General features: G+C 43.7%; 2 protein-coding genes and 1 long non-coding RNA gene across 10 annotated transcripts in view; 2 read left to right on the top strand and 1 right to left on the bottom strand.

Moving 5' to 3' along the window:
• Positions 1-13,503, top strand: part of LOC125697728 (probable cation-transporting ATPase 13A4) — a 33,157-nt gene extending 19,654 nt beyond the window's left edge. The window contains exons 17-30 of the mRNA XM_048955264.1: positions 289-400; positions 1,537-1,661; positions 2,515-2,678; positions 3,155-3,274; positions 4,287-4,366; positions 5,664-5,706; positions 6,186-6,295; positions 6,646-6,742; positions 7,479-7,551; positions 8,696-8,870; positions 9,057-9,271; positions 10,008-10,096; positions 11,308-11,388; positions 11,840-13,503. Of these exons, the coding sequence (XP_048811221.1) occupies positions 289-400; positions 1,537-1,661; positions 2,515-2,678; positions 3,155-3,274; positions 4,287-4,366; positions 5,664-5,706; positions 6,186-6,295; positions 6,646-6,742; positions 7,479-7,551; positions 8,696-8,870; positions 9,057-9,271; positions 10,008-10,096; positions 11,308-11,388; positions 11,840-12,061 (1,706 nt within the window). The 3' untranslated portion in view covers positions 12,062-13,503. The remainder of the gene's footprint in view (positions 1-288; positions 401-1,536; positions 1,662-2,514; positions 2,679-3,154; positions 3,275-4,286; positions 4,367-5,663; positions 5,707-6,185; positions 6,296-6,645; positions 6,743-7,478; positions 7,552-8,695; positions 8,871-9,056; positions 9,272-10,007; positions 10,097-11,307; positions 11,389-11,839) is intronic.
• Positions 10,911-13,773, bottom strand: LOC125697729 (uncharacterized). Its single transcript, XR_007378908.1, has 2 exons — positions 13,725-13,773; positions 10,911-11,425 (listed from the first exon to the last, which is right to left on the bottom strand). It is a non-coding gene; the product is annotated as an uncharacterized LOC125697729 (long non-coding RNA).
• A 3,988-nt stretch (positions 13,774-17,761) lies between these two features.
• The window catches only part of LOC125697643 (probable cation-transporting ATPase 13A5), a 34,600-nt gene continuing 25,463 nt past the window's right edge, over positions 17,762-26,898 (top strand). For 6 of the 8 annotated variants that reach the window (XR_007378895.1, XM_048955112.1, XM_048955109.1 and 3 more), the window contains exons 1-7: positions 17,762-17,924; positions 21,731-21,904; positions 22,871-23,017; positions 23,243-23,313; positions 23,397-23,477; positions 24,021-24,090; positions 25,357-25,491. Coding sequence is in view for 7 of the 8 variants with exons in the window: in XM_048955112.1 (XP_048811069.1) it covers positions 17,862-17,924; positions 21,731-21,904; positions 22,871-23,017; positions 23,243-23,313; positions 23,397-23,477; positions 24,021-24,090; positions 25,357-25,491 (741 nt within the window). In the remaining variant the exon portion in view is untranslated. The remainder of the gene's footprint in view (positions 17,925-21,730; positions 21,905-22,870; positions 23,018-23,242; positions 23,314-23,396; positions 23,478-24,020; positions 24,091-25,356; positions 25,492-26,898) is intronic. The other 2 variants (XM_048955111.1, XM_048955114.1) reach the window with 2 other exon arrangements.

The raw sequence follows: 26,898 nt of genomic DNA, 5'->3' as shown, positions 1-26,898 counted from the left end.
CCTTGAGTGGACAGCTGGAAGAGCACAGCTCCTTTACAGTAAACTAGAAGATAAATCTATGCAGAATAGTTTAAGAACCTCAGTGGAGATTGGCAGAGGATTGGCAGTGATTTTCTTATTGAACAAAATTCATTGTAGCAGCTCTCCTTCATGCCCAAGGCCTATTAGAACTCTAAGTATATATCTCCTCTAAGACAAATGCTTTAGAGAAGGTTCCTAAGACCATCCCTCTTCTATAAAACAAACAGCCAAATGTTATGATGAGCTGTCTTTTCCTCTTTTGGACAGTCCCATCGAACTTTGAAAGCAAGCTTCTGTTCTACACAGCACAAGGCTTTAGGGTGATTGGACTGGCATATAAATCTCTACAGTTGGGAAAGCAATCTACTGATCTAACAAGGTAAGCAACAAATAGCTTCTTATCAGTCACATTCAGCCATAAGCCTCACATTATATCATTACCCCAAGGCCTTTACCAAGACCAGGGCTGTAGCATAGGTGGGCTTGCTAGATGCAGGCTAAAGAGAATCTGTTTAATCTGGATATAGGTCTGAGAGTGGGTAGAGTGGATATTGCTACCCAATACCTGTAGCACATACCTATAATCTTTATGTGTTTCTTAGCAACGGATCAACACATGATTCAACTCTAGCACAAACTGCAGCTTAGTAAACCCCTACCTCAGCCCATAATTCCTACCATTCTCCATTATATTTATCAAGGATTTCAGTCAAATGTTTTTTTTTTGTTTTTTTTTTGTTTTTTTGTTTTTTTGTTTTTAAGTTTTTAAGTTTTTATCCTGGCTTCTTGGTTAAGCAAAGGCAGCAGATGACCCCCATTACACTACCTATTCTCTAACCCAGAGGAAGTCAACAGAATATCTTCTCCTGTAATCTTGGTCTGTGCCTTCTTTAGCATTACAGCTTTGGTTTTCTTTAACTTCTAGAAAAGCCAGAAAACCCTTCTGCTATTCTCATGGAATTAGTTTTCCCACCAATCTCACTAAAGTATGCCCACACATGAGCCCATAGGCTCTTAGAAATACCCTCTTGTTCTTGCCTGTGATACTCCTGAAACATCACTTGTGAAACAGTTGCAATTACTTTGCACATTCGTTGCCCTGTTTACTATAAGCAGGTCCTAATTCAGATGAAGTTCACTTGCTCTTTCACAGGGTTTTTTACTTTGCTGAGAGGGCTCAATGACATGGAGGCAAAGAGCAAACTGGTAATAATTAAACAAACATGATCTGAAAGCTGCCTATGTACTGAACTGTTTCTTCAGAAAAAGACAAAATGAAGATCCTCCATATTCAACTGACACCTCTCACTGCTGGTGGAATGCAATCCCAGATGGTCTTGAAATAGCACCTCAAAAACCAGAAAGCCTCAGACTGTTAAAAACTAACAAGTTATTAACATCCTTTGAATTAGATTGGATGATTAACACTAACAAATGGCTATCAGCAAATTCAGTATAAGTGCAAAGTAAGGGGAAAAAAAGGAATTAAATCTTCCCATCTGATCTTTACTTAAGGGAGGAGGTGGAATCTGATTTGACATTCCTGGGTCTACTGATAATGGAGAATCGACTGAAGAGAGATACAAAGCCTGTCCTGGAAGAGCTCAGTGCTGCCCACATCAGGAGCGTGATGGTCACAGGTATCAAAATGAGATGGATTGTTTTGACAGCTGATACTGCAGACAGGGAATTCAGCCACGTGCAAGTGAGCGAGCAGTCTGCTGCTTTGTCTTCAGCACCAGTAAGAAGGCACAGGCATTTGTGTCCTTCAGACAATTGCAGACCAAGAAGTACCTGTGCTGTAACTATCACTTGAGTTGAACCATGCAGGCTTATGTCTCTAACAATTTCACCAGGCAGTGTCAGATACCTGATAGTCTGTCCCTCTTGTACCAGAATCTTCTGATGCTTCCCAGTGAGCCCATTTGTTCTCTCTACGAAGTTTATCAGGTGACATGCATGAAAGCACATCGTGATGAAAACGGATCACTGAACAAATCACTGAGCCATGTGATATCTGCTAATCCATGCCTACAGATCCCTATTTATCACTTTTTTCCCTCTTGAAGAATTGGTTTGGATTTGGAAAGGATAAATCTCAGTTTTAATGTGATCTAAACACATTTTTCTGGAAATCACACAGGTCTTCCTGGGCTTCACCCCTTCCCATATCAAACTCACATCAAAGCCATCTAAGAGCAATTACTGTGAAGCAGTGATACTCTCCCCCCCCTCATGCAAACACAGAAACTAGGAGCACATTCTGTAGTTATGTTTCTTCAAGCTTAAGTCATTAAGCCAGATTAAATACGTATCTATTGAGACAGACCTCACTTGCAAAGTTCTCATCTTTATCTAAAGCCTCCTCATGCACGGATACTGCAATCTTATTGACACCTGTGGATACATTTGAAAATTTGGAATTCAAGAAAGGGTTAACATTTCCTCCACAAACAATTCCTCACTGCAAATAACAGTTGCATTTTTTTCTAGGTGATAACATTCAGACAGCTGTAACTGTTGCAAAGAACGCTGGGATGATTCCTCCAACAAACAGAGTCATTCTTGTGGAAGCAAACAAAATACCTGGATCTTTTTCAGCATCTGTAACATGGAAACCACTAGAAGAAAATAAAACTGAAGATTATGGAAACCCGGTGAGAGTAAAATAAATGACGCAGCAGGAAAACAAACAGTGATGGAATGCTTGTAATAATGCAAAGTACTATCCTATAGCTTCCTTCCTAACATATTATCTTGTGAATGATACTTTGACTAACTACTTGGATTAGGTTTGAGAACAGCTTCACAGTGTAACCCATGGAAGATTTGCCTGCAGCCCTCATGCATAGCTGGTGCCATTTTCAAGCATGCTTTCCTGCAAAGTAAGTTTGATAGCATAACATATTATGCAGACTTGAAATCTGTGTAACTGCACTGAATGAACAAGCCCTGTTTGAACAGGTAGAGTTAGTACTTCCTCATACATGCAAAACTAAAGCATGGACTAAAGCAGGCCTCCAAGGGTCTTCACAAGTGCACTCTCTGTGGATATCCTTTTCTTTGTCTGCAAAAGTTTTTGAGGGCTTGGAAACAGCACTCATTCTTGGTTGCTTTTCTTCTTCTTCTTCAGGACAGTGACAGTCAGACTGGAAGAATTAGGTTGGCAGTGGAATCAGACCAGTTCCATTTTGCCATGAGTGGAAAATCTTACCAAATTGTAGCACAGCATTTCAGCCACTTGTTTCCAAAGGTAAGATGTGGATTATTTAGTTGGAGTAGGCCTTCCAGTCAGTAGATTTAGATTGTCCTGATGTAATTAGCTAAAGAGATCTGCACCAGGAATTCCTTGGGAAAAACTTGAACTCTGAAATACTCATGGGCTAGGTAAACGTCTGATGCAATTGTATGGTGGAACTGCCTGAAAAGCTCTAATATTATTTCCAGCATGAGAGAGCAGAGCAGTATCATAGCATACGAGAACATGACTTAAAGCACTTATGACCATAAGACCACCTTTTGCACAGCACTACTTCTCTCATGTTTTGAGGAACGGGTTAAAGTGTGGTATTACACAACCTGAGATTAGGAATGATTTATCTGCTTTATGAAGAAGATAATCACATTAATTCTCTTCCAGTAAATCCCTCCTTAGTAATACGCTGTAATGCTATAATGTATGGAAAGTACAACAATAACAGAGAGGTGGCAAAGTCTTTAGAAGTAGCAAATAAGAAGGAGCCCAAATACAGCAGATGTAGAAACAAAGGAAAGAAGAAAGAAAGAAAAAAAAAAAGCTACTTACCTTTAAAAGGTCTCAGGCAGACAAGAATCTCCAGAAGGCACCCATACCTCCACTGCCAGCCCTTTAATGAGATCTGAGAAGGGGTGCATCCTGGCTTCGCCCCTTTTTGTCACTCAGGTACATTGCATGCACCTGAGCCCCCCTGGGTTGGCCCTGCCTTCCCCCCAGGTGCTCAATCACTGCTTCAGCCGTGACTCAGCATTTCTGCTACACACTTGTTCATCTTACAAACAACACACCTTATGGACCTTATGTCTTAATTGCGATCACATTTTTTGTCAAAATGAATATGCACTTTATCTTTGATCCTCAGTCTTACTTGCCTTGGGATCTGGCAGCAGCTGATTGGAAATGTGACTTTTGGGTTGTTTCTATTCCAGTTTATCACTGAAATCACTGTGACTCTTATACCAACTGCTTAAAACACCCTTTTTCTTTTTCTTTTTTTTTCTCCTGACAGCTCCTGCTAAATGCAACAGTTTTTGCCAGAATGTCTCCCAGTCAGAAATCCAGCCTTGTGGAGGAGTTTCAAAAGCTGGAGTAAGTTCTTGTAAGCACCGAGTTACAAAGTGTCTGAGGAATTTCCAAACTTCAGAAGAGTCTAATAAAAGTTAGCTTTTCTCTAATATATTTTTCCCTAAAAGTGCAAAAACTGAAGCTTCTACAGAAGCACAGCCAGGAAATTAAGTTCCACAAGCCTGTTGAAGAAGAGACATTGAAATTAATGTTGTTTTTACAACCCATCAAAGACCTAACAGTCTCATAATTCTGAGTTTTCTTTGCTAATTCCATTCTTCATTCTTATTTCTTGTTCTGTGTCTGAAGCAGGAGCACCTGTCTACCCAAGAATTTTTGAAATGTCTCCAAGCAATGCAGCTTTTCTGTTGCTAACAGTCTTTTTACTGCATTTGATGAATTAGAAGACCCATCAGGGCTATCTGCAGTTTTACAACTTTGTGCACCATCTTCAAGGTGCAGATATATATATCCTTGAGTCCCAAGTATCTTGTTGCCTATTAACTGATAACTGATTACAAGGGCTTGTCAAGATTCCTGCCTCAACTACCTGGTCCCAGGCCTTGCCCTAGAGCAAGGTAATTCTTAAGCTGTTCCAGCTTGGTATGAGCACTATCTGGTTTCCCTGGAGCACCTTCAGTGCCTCACAGTGAGAACTTTCCCTGAGCTGGAATCTAAGTGTCAACAACTGAAGACAAAAGTGATTCAGCTCTTGAAGCACTAGAATGTTTTATATAGATGATGCTGTTGTAAGGACTCACCTCTAGGTTTAACAGGTCTTGGCTCATCCTTTCACCAGCAGGGTGGGGAGCTGTTCCCAGATAGCCTGTTAAGCCTGCACTTTCCCTCCTCCAGCTGTCTTTGTCACTCTCTGTCTGCCCTAGGAGACACTGGGAGGTCTGGTCCCCGAAGCAGAGCCCTTAGTGATATCTGTTCCCTGTGAACATGAAGTACCAGTGTGTGCAATCCATCATTTCTGAGCTGGGCCATCACCATTAACCCCTTCCTCTGTCACAATCAACCTTACTACACTCAGAGTGTAAAACTGAGTCAATTGTAATGAACACAAATCTACATGCTAATGTATTCAATCTGTCACAGCAAAAAGACTTTACTGGAGAGACATCTGAGGTTCTAGCCTAGGAACATGCATATTCTGAGATCTTGTGCTTGTATTTCAGTCTTTCAGCTTTCCAAATGGGCTTTTAAAAGAAGTTGGTGTGACTTACTGAAATAACTTGCATAGCGGAGACTCTGCTCTCCTCCTACCTATAGGTCTCATTTTCCTCAGCACTTAACTGTAGGTCACTTTATTTTTTAGTTACTTTGTGGGCATGTGTGGAGATGGAGCCAATGACTGTGGGGTAAGTGAGAATTCCTTATAATTTATTTATTTAAAAAGGAATGCATTGTCAGTAAAGTATCGCTAACTGAGCACATGTAGGAGATGGGAGCGCTGCCATCTCAGCAGTGAAGCAGTTGCTTGCACTTAAACAAAGTCCCCAAGGTTTTCCCAGGAGATGGAAGTAGAGAGCCTATATATCTACAGAAATTGTGACTCCAAAGAAGCACGATAAAGGAGGCACTGCTAATCCTGCCTTCTGCAGCTGGGGTTGATGGCTTTGGGGTCTGTAGGAAATGGTCTTTCTTATGCTGTCATCCCCTTACTGCTTTGGACCTGTTGCTCCAAATCCAAACGAAGAAACGTTTTGGGTGGAGCACACACAGGAAGTGATGAGGGACTGCTGCTTTTCACAGAACATATCCTGTAATGAGGGCTCATTTCTTGGTTGATGCATCACTTCCTGGCTTGTGAGTGCTGAGGATCTATATGCATTTTCAGGCTTTGAAAGTGGCACATGCAGGGATATCATTGTCAGAGCAGGAGGCATCGGTGGCTTCACCTTTCACATCCCAAACCGCCAGCATAGCATGTGTGCCAGAGCTCATCAGGTAAGCATGGATTTTCGTTTCCTGTTATGTGAAGGAGATATTCCCCACTGCTTTCAAATATTAGTGTTTGTTGTTCCCACCAAGCCAGAATGCACATACATGGAGAAAAATAAATCTGACACTGAAATCACCATATAGTCAGTTTGTGTCTTAAACTCCTGTAAGATACAGACAGATATATTTCCCTTCAAACCACAGGAGGAAGGCAACTGCAGCTGAGCAGAAGAAAAGAATGGTAGAGATTTCTGTCCTTGTGGCAAACGCTTTATTTTGCAATTGCATTTTGAGAGGACTGGCAACAAGAGCAGACCATCACCTAATTACTGTTCTTTATTCACATCTTCCTTCAGGGAAGGCCGTGCTGCCCTGGTCACTTCCTTCTGCATGTTCAAGTACATGGCTCTGTATAGCACCATTCAGTACCTTGGTGTTCTCCTACTGTACTGGGTACGTCTTGGGAATATGGACCTTGTTTGATAGAACTGGATGAGCTACTCTGCTTTGTAGGAGAAACATAGCATAAGAACCACAAAACAAACAAACAGAAAAAACCACCCTAGGATAAGGAGCTTCATGTGAGCTGAGATGATCATTTAGTCCTTCTGTACTCTGATCTGGAAAACTGGTAAGATTATTCCCATTAGCTCCAGCCAATGGGCTCAGGATCCACACTGAGCAAAAACAAGAATGAGATGTTGAACAGTATTTCAGATGTGGGAGAATCTGGCATAAGCATATGCTGTTGCAATTTATTCAGCATTTGAAGCATAAATTAGCTTGACAGTAAGCAAAATCCCCTAGAGTGCCTTAAACCGCTTTTATGTGGCTTCTTCCCAACTAGAGAGGAGGGCTTTACATTCAGAAATCACCCAGCACTGAGAAAGGACATGCCTCTTCAAATAGAACTTTTTTTTATTGCATTGAGTGAACTGGAATCATCGTTAGTTCAAACAATGCACAAAAGGAGAGTATTCACTGCGGGCCCAGTAGTGACGAATCTATTGGCAGTGCTGGATTGTGTGGTCCCTTTATCTGCTGAGTAGTGTATTCTTGGAATTTCAGAACAAGCAGCTGAGAATTAGCTCCCCCCAAAAACAACACTAAGCTTTCTGGAGGTGATATAAACAAGCCCGCAGCAAATGTCTGATTTGTGATGTTTTCTTTTTTCCATTCCTCTTTTCAGCAACTAAACTCCTTTGGGAATTACCAATTTTTGTTTCAAGATCTGGCTATTACCACTGTAATTGGTATGACAAGTAAGTCAATTAGTCATCCTCTGTTTGAGGAGAATGCATTTCATGTGTTTTTCACCTCCTTGGAAATGTGTAGTCCTAAGTACAGAAAGAAAGGAAAGAGATTGCATAGAGAACTGGATATTTAGATTATTAGAGAAGACATCTTGTCAGAGAAGAGAAAGCTCTAAAATAAGATGGTTGTTTCTTAGTGCTGTAACTGCTGAGCACATAGGTGGTTGATAATTGGGATGTTGTCTCTACAGGGAGAAAAAGCAAACTGACCTAATGAAGTGGAAGGTTTATTAAGGCTTTTTCCTGCTGTTCTGGAAAACAGATCCACTGCTGAGTTCAGCTCACATTTGGAAATATGTAGGCAGGGGAGGCAATATGCAAATGACAAGGGAACAAATGAAGAAAATGTCAGGCATTACAGAGCAGGTTGTTGTGGGCCAAGAATGAGAGAGGAAGACACTAATGGAGGGGAAAGAGAAGGGATGTTGAGAAAGAGCAAATGCAGAGAGAGATTTAGAAGAAGAAATGTGCAGGAGCACAAAAATCCTGTACTGAATGCACGTGACTGTCTTCCATCCCTACTGGAAGAGACAACTAGAAAAGATCTTGATCAATTCAAGCCTAAGAGAGTCACACCAGAAAGCTACCTTGTTTAAAATACCCTATTTGGCAACACCACATTGAGGCTTACTCAAAATCTGAATAACTTTCTGAAACAACAGAGGGAAACTTGTTGGAAGGGCCTGTGCAATCTTCTGTCTCCCCAGGTAATCGGGAACTGGGTGCTTAGTGCAGCAGGAAACACAGAACATAGGCAACACAACATCCCAAGCCACAGCTACCAGGTGACTGGAAGAGAACAGGAAAGCTTGAGTACATCTTTTTATTTCTGGGTCTGACAGTAGCCAAATAAAACCAGAATCTAAAATTTGTTTTCCAAAAATGCCTCAAGATAGTCAAAAGCTATTAATTAACATATGCTGTAGCCAATAAGCTTTTGTAGGAAAATAACACTGTATTTTGTGCTCGATATAATAATTGAAAGTATTAGAATGAACATTATAAATGGTAGAAATGCTGCCATTGACAACAGTCTGTATGTAATACTGCTGCTATTTTGGACACAGTAGTAAATGTTTCTGTCATGTTTCAGTGAGTTTCACAGAAGCCTACCCAAAACTGGTTCCCTACAGGCCTCCTAGCCAACTCATCTCACCTCCCTTGCTGCTCTCCGTCATACTTAACATCCTCTTCAGCCTCAGCATGCAGATTTTTGGATTTCTAATGGTCCAGAAGCAGCCCTGGTATTCCAAGACTGATATACACAGGTAGGCCTCCTTCCTGGGACTCCAGGTGAAACATGGCACACCTAGTGAGACAGCTTTACCTGAAATGACTGCTTGACTACAGCATGGATGAGCAGCTGCAGATAGACCCTGTATTCCCCACCAGCTGCTTACAGTAAGCAGTGCTGTCTGCAGGTCCCAAACCATTCCAACAATGCTCTTTTGCAGTGCCTGCCTCTCAGTGAACAGCCACACAGAGAATTCTTCCTCTGCCTCCAGCCTGGTCCTCCATGGCGTGAGAGATGGAGACCCTACAGAAGTGGACAATGGCTACAAGAGCTATGAAAACACCACAGTGTGGCTGCTAAGTACCATCAACTGCCTCATCATAGCACTGGTGTTTTCCAAGGGAAGGCCTTTTAGGCAACCCATCTACACCAACTGTAAGTGTGGGGAGAGCAGAAGGGATCTGTGAGTTAGTCAGCTCCAGATGTCAATTCACTCAGGAAAACTTGACTTAAAACTGGACTGAAGTGATGCAGCGATGCCAGCCAATAAAAGCAGGAGCTCACTATTAGATTCCTAAATGACTAAAGACCAGCTTTTCAGTGTCACAGAACCACAGAATCATTAAGTTTGGAAAGACCACCAAGACCACCCAGTCCAACCATCAGCCTGTGCCTGCTCTAAACCACGTCACTCAGTGTGACATCTACCTTTCTCTAAACACCCCTAGGGATGGTGACTCTGTCACCTCCCTGGGCAGCCTGTACCAGATGTTTCTTTCTGAAGTTTTAGTCCCAGTGGCATTCTGTGGTGTGCCACTCTCTGGGCTGGGCCCACATTTCGTGCTGCTAAAAAGTGACAGTAGGCTGACGTTGGTTTGACACTCAGTGGAATGGTCTCTGTTCAGGCTTCTGAGGTCAGCTTGAATGATCAAAATACACTTCTGGCATTTTAAGATCTATGTCTTCAAGGCTCATCCCAGCCTCTTATGTATCAGTTTGGTTAAGTAAAACTTCTGCTGGAATGTCCTTGCTCTCTCATGGACTTTTAATTTTTTTTGTGTGTGTGCGTGCATGTCTATTTGAAACAAGAAATGATGGGTTCAAACTTCTGTAGTAAAGGGAAGCTGACGAGTGCACTCACAGCTGTGGTTTTATTTCCTTGTTTCTACAGATGTGTTCATACTCGTGCTTGTAGGGCAACTGGGTGTTTGCCTTTTTCTGGTGTTCGCTGATATCGATGATCTCTACTCTAAGATGGATGTGAGTATTGTTCCACTGTGAATTTTCCTCCTATAGCTGGTCCTATTACAAGTGCACCAGTAGTGTTTTTAACAAAAGGCACAGATTTTTGCAGGGATGTTTGACACCTCTGAAGACCAACTGGCTGCTAAGGCAATAGATGATCTGTCATGATAATATTACCAGCAGGGCTTGGCTGATTTTGTCTGGTAGAATGCAACCTGAGGGTTACCTTATGCAAATTCATCCTAAGAGAAATATAAGGGAAGGATAAGGTCTGCATCAGCTGTAGGACAGAGGTTTTGTCAGTTTGTTAAGCCTGGAAGTTATAAGGAAGATGCTGATATTCTCCACTGTGACTGTCACAAAGCCTTGTAGAAGGAGCCATAGGAACAAACAGCAAAAGAAATGCACAGCTATCTTTTTTCCAGTACATTTGTGATCAGGATGATGAAGTGCTTTGGTATTTGGATAGCAAATGCTGAACGTGATTCTGCTTTCAGTCTTATATCCTTGTGTGAAAGTTAGCAAGTGGCTTTGGAATTCTGAAACAAATAGAGATGAGGGGCACACAGCTGGATTTCAAATGCCAAGCAGCCCAGCTACAGCTGCCTCAACGCACAGCAGAATCCAAGCAGAGGCTAAGCAGGCAGACCCGGTTAAAGAGTCTGCCACGAGATGGCACTTTAAAGCAGCAAGTCTTAGCCCTGCGGTGGACCGTGGCGGCACAGGACAGTGTCAGCAGTGCAGTTTGCGGGGCTGAAATGCCTCTGGGGAGAACCGTGGAAATCCGGTTTGTCTGGAGGGAACGCACTGGATTTGCTGAGAAGGCAAAAGGAAGGAGTGGCAATTAGAAGCTGCAATAACCTAGCTCCGGAGCAACTGCTGATCTGAGCGTTGATCAGAGCTGTATCTCCAAAATAAATTGAGCTATAGCCAGAAACCCAGCGCTGAAAGCTATGGGACACTGGAACCGAGTCTGGAGTTTGAAATACCCAGAAGTATTTCTGATATTAGGAAGAGAGGAAGCATTTAGACCTCTTGCCGCAGTTCTGGTTTCTCTGCTGGGTCATAAGTATAAACGCTTCTTTATCAATAATTCCTCAGGATAAGTAGCAGTATTGGTTTGTTAGCAGTGTACAGCCAGTGTGGGATTCTGGCTTTTGATGACACCAGCTCCAACCCACGTCAGTATGTGCACACACTGCTTACTGCCTCTGCTTTCCTTCCAGCTGGTTTGCACCCCCACCACATGGCGGATCTCCATGGTGATGATGCTGGCAGTCACACTGGCTGTGTCCTTTCTTGTTGAGGTGAGTGTACTGCACTGAATGCACCTGTCAGCACTATCTAGAAAGACAAAAAGAGTCAGCTCTCACTCTTTTTCCATCCTTCTCAGTCCATTTTAGGAATAACCTGTCAAACAGAAACCATTGCTGCTACTTTACACTTCCTCTCTGTTTTCAGATTCTCACATCCGAATGGTTGGATGTGAGGAATGCCAGGCCCAACTGTCTTTCCTTTCCTCTGGTTAATGAGGTGTTTCAAACCCTGCCCCAAGCTGGAGAAAGATGAGAAGGCTTTAGTAGAGCTCTGCTAGAGATACTAAGAAGAGTCCTCAGTAAAAGACTGTCTAAGGAGTGTGGATGAGGAGGAGAGAATAGGAGATCTAAGTGTCTACTTCTTGTTGTGCGTCCTATGGGTAAAGAGGAAAAGCTGCTGTTTGGATCCTCCAGAATTTCCCTTTTGCTCTTGCTTTTACAGGAAGCCATCATTGAGAACAGAGCCCTATGGCTGCTGCTGAAGATGACTTTTCAGTACCACTCCAAGAGCCATTACAAAAGGCTTCAGCAGGTGTTAGAACAGGATTCAGCCTGGCCACCTCTGAATGAAACTTTTTTCTCAGATTCTGTGGCATTATCAGTAGAGGAAGATATGGGAGGCCATAGCAACCCAACATTTGACAGCAATGAAGATGCACTATGAAGGAGAATGCAGTGGAAAGTTGCAGTTGGCTGTACAAGGACTGTCTCAGAGACATAAAAACAGAAGGACTGACCCATCACTACCCTCCATTCTAATCCTAATGGGATCTGGCTCATTTTCCAGTTAACCAGAAGTGGAAAAGCTGGCTGCAGTAGCAGAATTCTGTAATGCTGTTTCTCCTCGCCCCTCAACAGCATAGAAATGGCTGACAGCTGCAAATGGAGCAGCCTGGTGAAAGCTCACAAAGTGCTTGTGGTTGAAATGCCATTGCTGCATCCTTTTGAGCTGCATTGCGTAGTGGTGACTTCCAGGGATGCTTCACTCATTGTGAAGAATTTCTTCTGAAGTACGTAAATGCAACACACTGAGTATTTCTGCTAAGTTCCTCTACTCAAAAAAGCAGCTTTGATGAGCATGTGTTTTCTTACTCTTATTTTGATGCTAGGCTGACTTTTTGCTCACCATGTTTTGCAAGTCTGCCCACAGGTGGGTACAACAAAACAGTGTGGCCTCAGACCAAGAGGAACACTTCGTCCTTTGGGAAAGGTGTGTGTGGGTGTTGTCCCCTCTGAACTGAGTACACAGTTTGTTTTTTAAAGAAGTAGCTTGCCCATGCATTTCCTAGGCAGGGCTGAGGAATGCTTTCTGAGAACTTCAGCATTGGAGACTGCATGTTCCTAAAATTCAATGCTAAACCACTCTTGCATTAACACAGAAATCCAGAGATTGAAGAAGGCTAGGAGTCGTGGTGAAGAATTCTTTGGTCTTTCAGGGTACAAAGCAGCTCTGGAAAACCAAAAGCAGTCACTGGAGGCTGCATTGTTTTGATTCAACATGTCTGTATCAGAACTGTCTTTGAAAAGAGATTAGCTTGAATAAAAAAATAACTATTTTTCTAAAAAGAATCACTTATTTGGATCAAAGTATTTTTTCATCCATTTTAGATAACTTCAACACAAACATTAAATACCTTCCCATCTATTGCAATTCAGATACAGTACTACACAACATCCGAACTGGAAATAGTTCACATTTGTTCATGAATCTCTCTCTGAAGTTAAGATGAATTCCCAGTTTGCAACAATATCCATTGTTAGATGAAGGTGAGAGGTTTTATCTCTTGTCCCATGCAATGCATGCAACTTCAGGAGAAACCATGAGAGTAGGTTAGTGGTGTTATTCCTGCCATCCTCTGTTTGGGATGCAGTTGGGATCCAATTTCCTTGGAGGCCAAGTTCATTGCCTCATTTACAAGCTCCTGCACGCAAGAAATGTTGCTGCATGCAACAGACTGGCAGCTGCAGCAGTTTGCAGACTAGGCATTTAATTTATGTTTATGTCACAACGGGGAATGGCATAGAAGTGTCAGCTCTTTGTAAATGTGTGGTTCTTGTAGAGTGGACAGGATAGAGACCTACTTGCCTACTAAGGCCGAAAAGACAGCTTTACCTGAAGGAAGAGAGAATAAAGATGCTAGGTGATATTTAACAAATGCTACTCATTCAGATGCCAGTCTTTTGCTCCATCTCCCTTTACAAGTCCAGTGTCTCCAGCCACAGTGGTTGTAAAAACCAGAATTATCAACACAATGGTATGGTAATACAAGAGGTGTAATGACAAAGGGAATAGCATGATAGAAAGGTGTTACAAAGAAAGAGCTCACCTGTCTCTGAAGATCTAGGCTCACAAGGGAAACTCCACAAGGGATGAATCTCCAATTCAAAGCCCTTTCCCAGCAGCAGTCAGCCCTTAAATGAGGTCTAAGAGATGTACAGCCAGGCTCCACCCCTTCTGGTGTCACAGGTGAATTGCCTCACCTGTGCTCCCAGGGCTGACCGGATCCTTTTCCCAGGCACTCAATCAGTGGCTCAGGCTGGGACTCAACAGTTACCATGAAGTGTGGGTATGTTTTATCATCTCTCCTTACTCATGCCAGCTACAGATCAGCAGTGCTACGTGGTCTGCCCTGCTGCACTGAACTGTTCACGCAGTGTAACTCTGCGGCCATCAGAAGGCAGGGGAGCTGCTGCAAACATCATCTCTGCAGAGCGATCATAAGCACACATCCAAGACCCTATGTTCTGTACTCTCACTTCTGGTGGGAGCTCAGAGCTCACACTCTACATCCTACTCATAGGGCAGTCCCCTCAGATTTGGAGTGGGGTGATGTTTAGAATCATGCTGAAAATAAGTTTTCAGTTTTGCTTTTTGAGGTGCTCATTAATTTGGAAGAACCTTATCCTTCTGGGTACCAGGATGTCACGAGCAGTAACAAGCAGCTTCTGCTTTCACAGACTGTCAGATATGGGCCACATGCTTTTTGTCCATACTTATGTGTCTGTGCATAGAAGAGGCAGGTACAGTGTAGGTGCTCAGTTCTGCCTAATGTTTGAATTTGTTGCTTAGCATTCCCAGGCTATTACACTGACAGAACAGTTGAGAAACAGAGACAAACCTTACCCATTTAATGAGAAACGTTTTTTCAGGGGATATGAAATGAGTGTTTTGCAAGTTCCGAGGCTGCATAAAGGCAGACACAGCCTGGCAGACCTGGATGTGCCTTCCACAGGTCCTTGTTGGCATCCCAAGCTATCCAAACATAGCTCAAAGCCCCCCAGGGTGACTGAAGCTCTGGGCTCACTTTCTCCTTTTATGACTGGCAGCGGAGACCGGTTGGATGGACCCCAGTGATCTTTGCCTGCAGAAACGTCCATCCCAGTTAGCACAGTGAAATCAAAGGGGCAGGCTGCCTGCAGCGCTGGCACTGCGCTGAACTGTACAAGCCATTCTTAACAGCTAAGTTCAAAATTGGATTTTTCTTTGAAACACAATTGTCCTAGGTAATGAGATAAGGAAATTGCATTATTTTGGTCATTTTCCTTTATTTGTTACTTGTTTATTTTGATACAGTCATCACAGTTTCTGTCTACTACTCAGCACGCCTGCTTGGCAATGCACGGGAGCAAAGGAGGAACAAAGCTCATTCTAAAAGATGCAGATCTTTTGCTTCTTTGGGGACAAAGGGTGCTATTTTACTTCTGTCTGCACAGTACCTGCTCTTTTCTTTATAAAAAAACTGAGACTTTTGGCATGGCTACAGCTTCACATTTCCTTATAGTTGAGTGGACACCTGGCTCTCACGCAAAAACAGAGCTTTATTGAGTGCACAAATAAGAAAAAGAAGCTGGATTGCACTCCAGAAGGGCCTGCTTCTCCACTGCAGCCCAGCAAAGCTGGGGACAAAAACTTCTGGTTTGACCTGTTGGTAAGGAAGGCAGCAAGTGCCTCTTGACATAACTTCCCATGTAGAACGAAGGCAACTGCGATGCATCTCAGGAAATGGTGGCAAAGCAGAATTCTGATCAAACATATCCCTGTGAAATGAAGAGTACCAACAGGGCACCATCCTGCCCCAGATCTGAAGGGCTCCCAGACTTGCTCTTTGGTTTTAGGGTTCACAAGTGCATGTTTGCAGGGTTCTACTTTCACCTGTGTGGGGTTACTGCAGAAATTGAAGGAGTTGGTGGGGCCCTGACATGGTTGTTTTGCTCGTCTCCCTGCTCTGAAACAAGATCCACCTACCCTGAGATCACCCTTGGCAATTTTTGTCCTTCTTTTCCTTAAAGCAGGTGCAAGATTTCCCTCTGCTCTATGTAGCATTTAAATACTCTTTAAGTTAGAAAATCTTCCTGAATATCTAACGTACCTCCAAGAATCTAATTGTTTAATCTAACTAGAAATGTAGGTTTTCTCCCTGATCTATAACAAAAGTAAGAGAAAGAAAGAGTAGTTGACTGTCTTTCGTGTTACAGGAGATACAGTATGCCAGTTCAGCCTTTTCTTTCATCATTCAAACAAACTCAGTTACTCAATACTGCCTCATGGCTCACGTTTTCCAAACAGTCTTGTTACCATTTGGACCCTTTCCATTTAGCTCACGCCTTCATTGAGCCTGACCTCCCAGTGAGGCCTTGTTAGAAGCAAGTGGGGTGGAATAATGTCCTGTCTCACGTATCTCAGCAGCCTCCTGTAACCATGACTCAACAACAGTCACATTTCTGGCAAGGACAGACAACTGTGGTGAGCTGCCTCTCCTTCTTCGGCACACATCTGCACCACCTCCCCTCTTTTTTGCCTTTTTTCCCTCCAACTACTAAGTGCAGCATTTAGCTGAACTTCCTATGGTGATTCCATGTAGCTAGCAGCCCCAAATCTTGCCGCCTCATTTCATCCTCCTAAGGCAAGTGACTAAAAGCTCAGTGTCATCAAAACATTTCAGATGCCTCTCCATCCTGTTATATAAGCTGCTAAAAAAGCATGGATATTTTGTGTTCCCTGGGATGGAAGGTGAACCCCTGATAGCTACTTTGAGTTCAACCCTCCAGACCATCATAAAAGCGTTCTATTTCCCTGTACCCTCACATCTCATGGAGGCTGCATGGGTGGACATAAAACACACCTCACCCAGATGATCAGAATGGAGAGAATGAGTTAAACACCCCTCTAACAACACCTTGCATGAGTTTCCTTTCCCTAGTGGATTGCAGGAGGCATTGATTGGCATCAAGAACTCACCTGCTTGCAATAGATCACTCTTTGTCTCTTTGTAAACAGGTGTTTTGCAACAAGGATGTCCTCAGATGGGCCTTGTAAAAGGCCAGGAACCAGTACTACCAGTACTACTGTCAGGAACGAGTATTTCTTTTTAAAAGAATGGCCGGGAATGACCTGCAAGTGAACCATATCTGTTTGGCTTTGTGTTCTATGTGGTTCTAAATGACACTGCTTAGAAAAAAGAAAAAATGCTTTTTCTTACCATCATTCTGATTTTTCAAGTTTCTTCAGTATTTGGTCCATCTTTGCTGCTTCGTGGACAGAAGTACAGCTGACAGAAGTCCCCAGACACAGATTTGGTTGAATCATGCAGATCCATCCTTGTTAGGAGCTATAGTCTGCAGTGAAGCCTCCCCTCAGCCCTTGCTCTGGGCTGAACAAACCAGGGGACTGGCTGCTCCTTGTATATCTTGCCTTCCAGAACATTTCCCACCTCTGTAGCCTTCCTTTGGACCAAAATCCAGGTTTGGGGAGATGCCCAGAGAGAGACGGGGTGTTCAAAATAGGTCTCCTGTGAAGACCAGTGCCATAGCATGCTCCTGCACTGTGCTACAGCCAAGCCCAGGTCCAGATCTGTGACTTGGACCCCAGATACCTTGCTGACACTGTCACAGGACATAGGGTCGCTTCGGATATCGTATTATATAACAATAGACTGTGGATGAAGTCTGATGGACTTTATTGTAACTACACACACCGATTACCAGTGTAATTAAGCCTGAGTGGAATGTGAGCAATCTAAGCATAAGAAAAAAGGAAAAAGGGAAAAGCCACTTGCCATGCAGGCAAGGCACAATACAGTTAACAATCGATCTTACCTGTTGATGAGCTATGATTGGGCAAATTGTTGGCATCTCATGTTCTCTGTCATGTTATTTGATGTCTCCTTCACTGCGCACCCCCCCGGGACCAGCCTGTCCCACCCTGGTAAACACAGCAACATCAGGAAGTGGAGAAACGCATGGGTTACACAAGCTGGGCATTTAAGGGCTTTACCCGTGAGACTGGATTTTCCTCCCTCTCTGGGAGTGTATTAAAAACTATGCACATTGTGAGACATTCAAAGGCAGCAGGAAGGACCATGGGGAGAGCTATCTGTAATGCTGCCCTGAGTTCAAGTCAATAGCTGTGCTTGATGTTGCATGACCTCACCAAGGACATCCAGGGCTGAAAACAACACTGTCAGATGGAGGAAAAGATTTGGAAGGATCATTATGTGCTCCTCAACAAGGATGAAGAAAATGAGCTGGTAAGGAGTTGGGGGCTGTGTGGGGGGTCGGTTTCCTTGTGTGCCTCTTTCTCCATATGCTTGTTTTGAATCTGCCTCTGCTTCTTCACCTCCGTTCCTTATCTGGGAATGGTTCAGCACAGTGTTGGAGAAGGCAAAACCCTGAACCTCTTGCTGACTTTGAGATTGATATTGACTAAGGAAAGACTAATTGAGGAATGTAGTACTTCAGTCCAAAAGCACAAAACATAGAAAAGACAACTGCCCATCAGAAATCATCTAGCCACAGAGCAGTGTCCCTTTCTCCTTTTCTATTTCATTATCTTTTCCACCCTAACCATAAGGATCTCTACTTACAGGTGCCTTTTCCTTGCCTGGCAATCAGAAAGCAAGTCATGGGAAAGGTGCTTACAAATGAGGTTCATCCTGGGTCATTCCCTGGAACAGTGGTTAAATCTCTTCTCTTTACATGTTAGGGTCTATGCTGCTTAGCAGGTCTAGGAAAGCTGGGCAAGTGTCCAAAGTCTACTGCAATTCCTATGGGAGCAATCTCTTACGGCAGCATTTACAGAGAAAAAGGCTTTTAATTAATGTTAATTGAATCTTCTTTCTGGTTTTGACTATTACTGATTATTGACTATTGATCATTGATTATATATACTAAGGGGCTGCTTTGCAAATGCAATGATGTGGAAACTCTTCCTGTACCTGTCAGCATAGACTGATTACTTTGAGCCAAGTGAGGGTGGGAGTAAGGCTTTCTTCTCCAGCCTCTGTGGAGACACCATCTGGAATTCAGGTATTCCCAGTGCACAGAAGTAGATGCCTCTGCACATCTGTAAAATATAGCCCTGTTAATCCATTGTGTGCTAGAGATGCATGTGTGATGCATACACTGGAAGCACAGCTATGCACTCGTCCCATGATGGGCTCTTCTGTCCTCTGCTTCTAGTATCCCCACCGTGTCACCCCTTGACCAGCCGTGGGGACTGCAATGTGCCTCCTCCATGAAATGCAGGTGCTCAGGATAGACACAGGTGGGAGGGATCCTACCCTGCACTGCTCAACTGTGCTTTTGCCTCAGGATTGCTCGCAGGGCTGCTGATAGCGGTGGGGCTGCAGCTCTGCTGCTTGCCTCTGGTAAATCCCTGTTGGGCTTTGCTTGGTGCTCATGCAGCTCATGTGAGCTTGTTGTAGATTAGGGACTTCAGGCTGGTTGAAGTTGTTTGCATTCAGCACAAAATCAGAAAATCTGCCCTGGAGGCAGGTAAGGAGTCAACCAGTGATTGTCTGTGTCATGTTCATAGCTACTGTGTCCTTCAGGATGTCCCTTGCTGCTGTGGGGGAAGTGGTCCTTCATGCATGCATACATACATGCTTCTGTTAGTGTAGGAGCAGCAGCAATATCAACTGCCAGGTAAGGATGGAGGGCCAGCAAGGGTGGGTGGAGCTAGCCATTGCCACAGGCAGCTTTTATCTGTGCTCCCCAACTCAGCTGCACCCACTTTCAGAGACACCTCCCTACCCATCCAGCTTCCATCCCTGCTGGCAGAGAAGGGTCTGGCACTGCCTACAGGCTGCTGACAAAGCATGACACGTGAGAGACTGTCTGGCTTGGGCTGGACATTGCTTTTTGTCAAACATTCTCTCACTGCCCTGCCTGCTAGAGCAGCCAGCCTTGCCTCCATGTACCGCACTTCTTGGGAAATGTTTCTCAGTGCCAGCTCAGTGGGGCACACACTGCAGCTCTTCCCAAGCCTGGACTGAGGACTTGATCCTCTCAGTGCCTTCTGGGCAAGTTGTGGTCCCAGTTACCACACCATGCTTCCTGCTTTCCAGACCTGCCTTCAGATTTTATCTATAAAACTGACGTTGTTACAAAAGAAACAAGCAAAGATCACCATGAATTTCCCTAGCTGTAGAGGCTGGTTTGTCCTCCAGCCCTGAGAACATCTGTGATTATTGCTTTAAACTTTCGAGTCCTTCAAATAAATAATATTTTGCATGCAGCAGGGCTGTGAGCTCCAAAGCTGCAGAGCTGTTTTGAAATGGGTTTTGCTAACCTGGTACAAGGGCTGCATGACTATTTTTATTTCAGTTGAACTGCATTGGTTTCAGCTTAGTTTATGTTGATTGTGATCAGAGTTCAGATAAATCAAGTTAATTGCTCTCTTAAAACGAGGTAGGTGCTTACTCCACTGCCTTTTAATCACTTCAGAATTATACCTGAAGTTGAACCTGTATAATTGTTGATACAAGCCCTTGTCAAGGAGCTTTGCTTTGTTGCATATTCTATCCCGTAGAGCACCACTCTTCCTTCTGGCATTTCTATCATGTATAATTCAGAACTGAGACTTCCTCATTTTTATTCTCTTTACATTTTAAAACACAGTTTCCTCCCTCCTCTCAAATTCTGTGTCAATAGCAGTTTACACTGCCCCATCATGCTGTGTATTTTAATTGGCAAACTGCGTCAATTAGGCATATCCAGGCTGGATGTCATGGTATGCCCAATGGGTTTTCACACCTGGGGGCTGTTAGGCCCAGCTGTGGATGAAACATCTCCTCCTGTCCCAGGAGAGCTCAGGTCCTGTCTGAGCTGAGCTCTGCTGTCTGCTCAGAGCAGTGCCCCTATCGCAGTTGAGGAGTCAAGACCCCAAAGTGAGAAGTGACTCCCTGTGAACTTGGAGGTGTGGGTTTCACCCCAGGCACTGCTTCCTTTGAAGGAGATGTGAGTGCTTTGCTGTGCAGAAATTGCAAAGAAAACACCCTGCTCACAGGGAAGGATCCAGATATACTACAGGCATTAAAGTTATCCTTAGCCCTGTGGGGAAGCTTAAGTCAAGCCAAAGTGTACAAAAATGTAATGTTTTTCTCAAGGGGACAAACTAGGACTGGTATCATTGCTATCATAGAATCACAGAATCGTTTGAGTTGGAAAAGACTCTTAAAGGCCATCTGGACCCTCTGCGCTGAACAGGGACACCCACAGCTCCATCAGGTGCTCAGAGTGCCGTCCAGCCTGACCTTGGGTGTCTCCAGGGATGGGGCATCTACCACCTCTCTGGGCAACCTGTGCCAGTGCATCACCACCCTTACTACAAAAAACTTCTTCCTATCCAATATAAATCTCCCCTCTTTTAGTTTGAAACCATTTACCCTTGTCCTATCACCGCAGACCCTGCTAAAGAGTCTGTCCCCTTCTTTCTTATAGCCTCCTATGGGTACTGAAAGGCCCCTTCTCTTCTCCAGGCTGCACAGCCTCAGCTATCTCAGCCTGTTCTCATAGGAAAGGTGTTCCATCCCCGGGATCATTTTTGTGGCCCTCCTCTGGACATGCTACAACAAGTCCATGTTTCCACCTATGAGAAGATGAGTACTGGACTATCAAAGAGAAAGAGCAAGTAGGGGAGATGATGTGGTGTGGGGAACAAATAAAAAGAAGAGAATGTACAAAGGCAGAAGTTCCTTCATGCACTTGTTTTCAAAATGTGCTGTACATGGTGGAAGATGACACGGCAGTAGGAGCAGTACCTGGCAGCTGAGAGGAGGTGCAAGGGGGTTTGGCCATTTTCTTTCCCTGAGGCAGAAACTGTTCCTCTTCTGCAAGGTGGATTTCAGTGCTCAGCTCAATGGAGAGCATTCTTCTTGCAGAAACTGTGTACTTAACTATGCTATGTCAGTCAGCAAGCTCTAATTTACAAAAATGACTTTGTGCTGTTAGGAGGCCTCAGTCGCCAATCTTTCTTTCCAATCAGCTCAGGCTTTCTGATGATTGAACAGCATGGTTAAGCTTGTTCACAGAGTACTTTCTCTTTGCTGGACAGGAAGCTTTTGGCTACAAAACCCAGGGCTGCCGGAGGGCCCTGTGCATTACTGGGTACATCTTGTCCTGCGGGGTTCTGCTGCTGCTGTTCTACTGGAAACCGGAATGGGATGTGTGGGCAAACTGTGTCCCCTGCAGCTTGGAAGAAGCAGATGTCATCCTGCTCAGAACAACTGTAGGTTGAACCTTCACACCTTACTGTTACTGGCAGAACTGATGGTTTTCACAGATAGAACAGCTTGTCTCTCTTTGCCCACATGATGCAGCAGGTTGATAACACTGTCTCTGTGTGAAGATGCAGGGGCAGGGATGAGCTTCAGTGCAGCTATGCCTCTTCTCATCCCCTATGCGCTGTGGTAGAGCCAGCTGCCTTTGAAGAAGGGAACATTCTCAGACACTATGACTGTTAGTAACCTTTCTGCTTAGAAGTTATCAATCAGACAGTGTTGAGGAAATGGGCTTTGGAGAGCTGGGTTTTGGGCTTTGGTTATATTCTAAGACTCCATCTCTGTAAATTCAAATCCCACACAATTCTATCAGAGCAAATACTTACTGCACTTAATGCTCAATATTGCAACGATATCCCTTATACAAATGCACTCAAACCACTAAACGAGTAGCGTGTTAGGCTAAGGCCAAACTGATTAAAGGACAATTCAGTCTGACAAGTGCATCTGCAGCAGCAAAACTGAATTGCTTTTGATTGTGGATTTATAATGAGTAGCAGCATTATAGGAGATTTGTAGAGTTAAGTAGCTGGTGTTGAGGTTTCAGTGTTCACACTAGAGGTATTTCAGAAGGCTTTTACATGCAGCTAGCCCTAGTCTGGTTTATAGACTGAAGATCCATCCAATAGCTATTGAAGCACATCTAGTTCCATTTCATCTTCTTTGAAATAGCTCTGAAGTATAAATCAAAGCAAATGGAGATGATTGTATGTTTGACTTCAAAGTGCGTTACTGCTTGGTACTGAAGCACTGATATCTGGCATCCCTGTTGCTATGGACTGACACTCACTGTGATTGCAATGAGGCCACAGGATTGTAGTTCTCTGGGAGTCTCATATGCATTTTTCAGAATCAGGAAACATTATCACGGGCAACATTTCAGGTTGTCACTGAACTGGGCTCTATTTCTCTAGGATGAGTTTCAGAAATACACCCGGAAGAAGGTGACCTGGATTGATTTGTCCACTTTGGCACTACCTGTTGGTAGTTACTCAGAATGTCCTCTCATAGCTGATAAAGACTCTGTTATAAACAGAGCGATAATGAAGCCACAGTTAAAGGTAAGTTATCTACAAAATGGAAAAGAAAGGTCTAAGGAAGATGGTGGGTGAACTACAGGAGTCAAAGCATTGAGGGGCTTCCAGAAATGCACTGTCAGCATCCTCCTGCAAGTCCTCTTTTAATAAGCTGAAGCTTTCTCATAGAACGTATAGAAATGTTTCCATAACCCGGTGAGGTGGATTTCCCTGAATGCCAAGAGGATTTTTTGCTGTTTAATCTTGCAGGTGAGATGTATCCAGGTACAGAAAATCCGTTATGTTTGGGACCTTTCTGTAAAAGAGTTCAGGAAAGTTGGGTGAGTTTTGACAACTTACCACAAATCCACAAATCCCTTTGCAACATGGGAGTCCCTGCGTGAGCTTTTCCCTGTTATCCCAGATCACTGGAAGACAGTAACACGTGTCACAGCATACACCACAAATTTGGAGCTGGCCTGACAGGGGAAGAACGGAAAATCAGGTACTATCTGCATAAGAGTAGGTGCATGAGTTAATTATAACAGTATGACCTATTAAATTCCCTTTTAAATTTATGTGAGTTTCTTGCTGCTCACTGTACTAGTAAAGCAGTGTGAACTGCATGGGTGGCATTCAGAAAGGTGAAAAGTTATTATCTCCACACCTTACTGAGCTTATTGTGTTCTGAGTGATGCTGACGCAAGGCTGGTTTCCCCACCACTTCCAGCCATGTTTTAGGGCACAGCAAGCTTTGGCTATCTGCCTTTGCCAACATCACCTTAAAAGACTCTGGAGAGCTCATCATGGGGCTTAACAGCAAGGTTACAATATTTTCAACATGGAAATAGCAAACTTCCGCCCCTGGGTGAAACCCTTTCAGGTACAATAGCTTCCTGACAGATTTCTTTGTGTTACTCAATTGTCTGTGCCCCCAGGAATTACCTGTTTAGGTAAGTGTTAATATTATTTGAGCTCACGTCTTTCCTGCTGTCTTACCTGTGTGACTAAGCTGTAGCATCAGGAACTCTTCTCTCCCTCCCTACAGGCAGCTGGTATGTGGGCCTAATGCCATTGAGGTTGAAATCCGTCCCATTTGGAAGTTACTTTTTAAAGAGGTCAGTAAGTCAGGCTGGCATGGGCAGGGACAGTCGTGAGATGGTTTTGAGTCTTTGTCTATGAATGATGAGTCTCCAAGAAGTGTGGTCAGCACATTTCTGAACTTTAGGAAGAGTTTGTCTGAAGCTGCACGAAATACATGAAAAGCTCCAGGGCTCCTGAAATTGGTTGGATGTGATATCACTGACTTTTCAGTGCCCCTGGAGATGGTCTTGAAGAGAATTCCAGTACAGTGCTCTACAAAAGTTTATTTAATTTGAACTTTGCACTTCCATCCAAGTCTGAAGATTCGTGTTTGAAATATTAATGGTAGTGCCTGAAGGCAGAGGGGTCCTCACAGGCAGGTGGTGTTTCAGCCCAGATACAGCTTCAGCAGCTGTAGGCTGGCATCCTGATTTAGTGTCTGTCTCTTTGTCCTAGTGAATCTTGAATAGTGTATTAAATTTTCATTGAGGGACCAAATTTGTCAGATGAATAATTCATTTCAATTCAAATCCATATGCAGAAAGCTCTTTCAGTTGGTATTTTCGTTATATCAGTTCTACAGAAAGTCTGTCACTCTTCACATAGTGGACAATTCTCTGAGAAAATTTCATCTAACTCTTTTGTTGTTAGTTAGAGAACTAAAACTGTGTTCTCTGCTGGACTTCATTGTGGCTTGTTTCCTGTTTTAGCATATTCAAAGTGAATGGTGATTGGTATTGTAAAATTGTCACAGTATGGAGTGGCCAGCAGTGTAGCAGTGTGAGAAAACCCAGTCTTCAGCTTACTTGTAGTCTGAGACTTATTACTGATGGTCTTACAGACCCTTAGATTCTTCTCTTCTTGCAAAAAAATAATTATATCCACTTGACTTTCTTAAATTACAAAATGTTGAATACATTGTCTGCAATTCACTCTTTTTTCCCATATTTGGATATGTCTTCTGTGTAGAAATTACTTAGAATAGGCAATGTTAAGGTCACCTTTGTCAGTGGGAAACTGATTGACTGAAAATCTCCTAAACTCTGCCTTTAAATGGCCAGCAAAGTTGCTGCTGCATAATTACCAGTTAGCAACAGCTTTTAATTACAAATATTGTGAACAGTGTGTAAGCTGGTGAGTTCAGAGATGGAGGTATGAAAGCATATTACCTTGAGATGGAAAATAGTTCTTTAAGTTGGTGTTGGAGACATTGTAATGGTATGTTCTCTCCTCTTCCCACACCCCATTTCCTGCTATGCATTATGTCCATTCTCTGACAGGTGCTATGTTTGCATTTGCAGATTTTAAACCCCTTTTATGTGTTCCAAGCCTTCACTCTTACCCTGTGGTTGAGCCAAGGCTACATTGAATACTCAGTGGCAATCATAGTCCTGTCAGTCATTTCTGTTGGCCTAACCGTGTACGACCTCAGACAGGTGAGTGCCATGCAATCTGCCAACTAGAATCATGAAATTGTTTGAGTTGGAAGAGACCCTTAAAGGCCATCTATTATAACCACCCTGCAATGAACAGAACCCCATCCAGCCTGACCCTGAACATCTCCAGGAATTGGGCATCCACCACCTCCCTCGGAAACCTGTTCCATTGCCTCACCACCCCTGTTGTAAAAGACTTCCCACACCATGCTGTTAGTCACTTCACTGTGGATGTGATAAGCAGCTCTTTCTGTGCTCTTTCTGGTTATTTTCTATTACTCTGTATTTTGATGTGCTACTGTAGATTTATTACAATAGAAGAGTTAAAAGGTTCAGTCCCAGTAGTCTTGAGCTTCTCAAGAATTAAAGAGGACTGAAGTCTTGACACATGGGATTCATAAGAATGATATGGCCAGTACCAGTGAGTCTGGTTCCCACCATAATTTAATAGTATTCTCCTGGAGAAGCTGGCAGCCCATGGCTTGGACAGGTACACTTTTTTGCTGAGTGAAAACCTGGATGGATGGCTGAGCCCAGATAGTAGTGGTGAATGGAGTTGGATCCAGCTGGCAAGCAGACACTACTGGCTTTCCCCAGAGGTTGTCTGATTGGTGATCTGTATGAGGGAATTGAGTGCACACTCAGTAGGTTTGGAGACGACAGCAAGTTGGGTTAAGTGTTGATCTACCTTAGGCAAGGAAGGCCCTACAGAGGGATCTGGACAGGCTGACTCAGTGGACTGAAGCCAGTGGGATAAAGTTCAACAAGACCATGTGTCAGGTCCTGTACTTTGATCACAACAACCACATGCATCTCTACAGTCTTGGGGCAGAGTGGCTGGAAAGCTGCATAGAGAAAAAGCATCTGGGAGTTGCAGATAACAGCTAGCTGAACATGAACCAGCAGTGTGCCCAGGTGGCCAAGAAGGCCAATGGCATTCTGGCTTGTATCAGAATCTCTACAGCCAGCCAGAGCAAGGAGGTGATTTTCCCTCTGTACAGTACATTCAGTGCTGTGCTCACATGGCACTCCACACAGCCCTCTGCCAAGGGCATGATTTTATTTGCCTTCTTCCAGCCTCACACTGCTCTCAGAGAACTCCTTGTGAATAGCTGGGGCTCCTACCAGTGCAGGTGTATTGGCCGTGAACCCTGTATTTTTAATCCCTAGCTAAATCTGTATGTGTTATGTAGAGTAAATAGAACTCCTGTGTTGTATGAGCACTCACATAGCTGTAAGAGCACCTGTATCCTTAAAGTGAAAGTGCTGTGCTCTTGTGTAGCAGAGCACCAGGTATGGTGTGTTCAGTTTTTTTTTGCAAGGCTGGTTTTACTGTGTGACTGGTAACTTTGACAGGAAGAATTACATTAGGAAGAATGCTTGGGGCCTCCGAATATTCTTCAAATT

The sequence above is a fragment of the Lagopus muta genome, chromosome 9 (assembly GCF_023343835.1).
Source record: "Lagopus muta isolate bLagMut1 chromosome 9, bLagMut1 primary, whole genome shotgun sequence".
In the NCBI taxonomy this organism is placed as follows: Eukaryota; Metazoa; Chordata; class Aves; order Galliformes; family Phasianidae; genus Lagopus; species Lagopus muta.
Note: the sequence above shows the minus strand (reverse complement) of the source record. Positions and strands in the feature narration are given on the sequence as shown.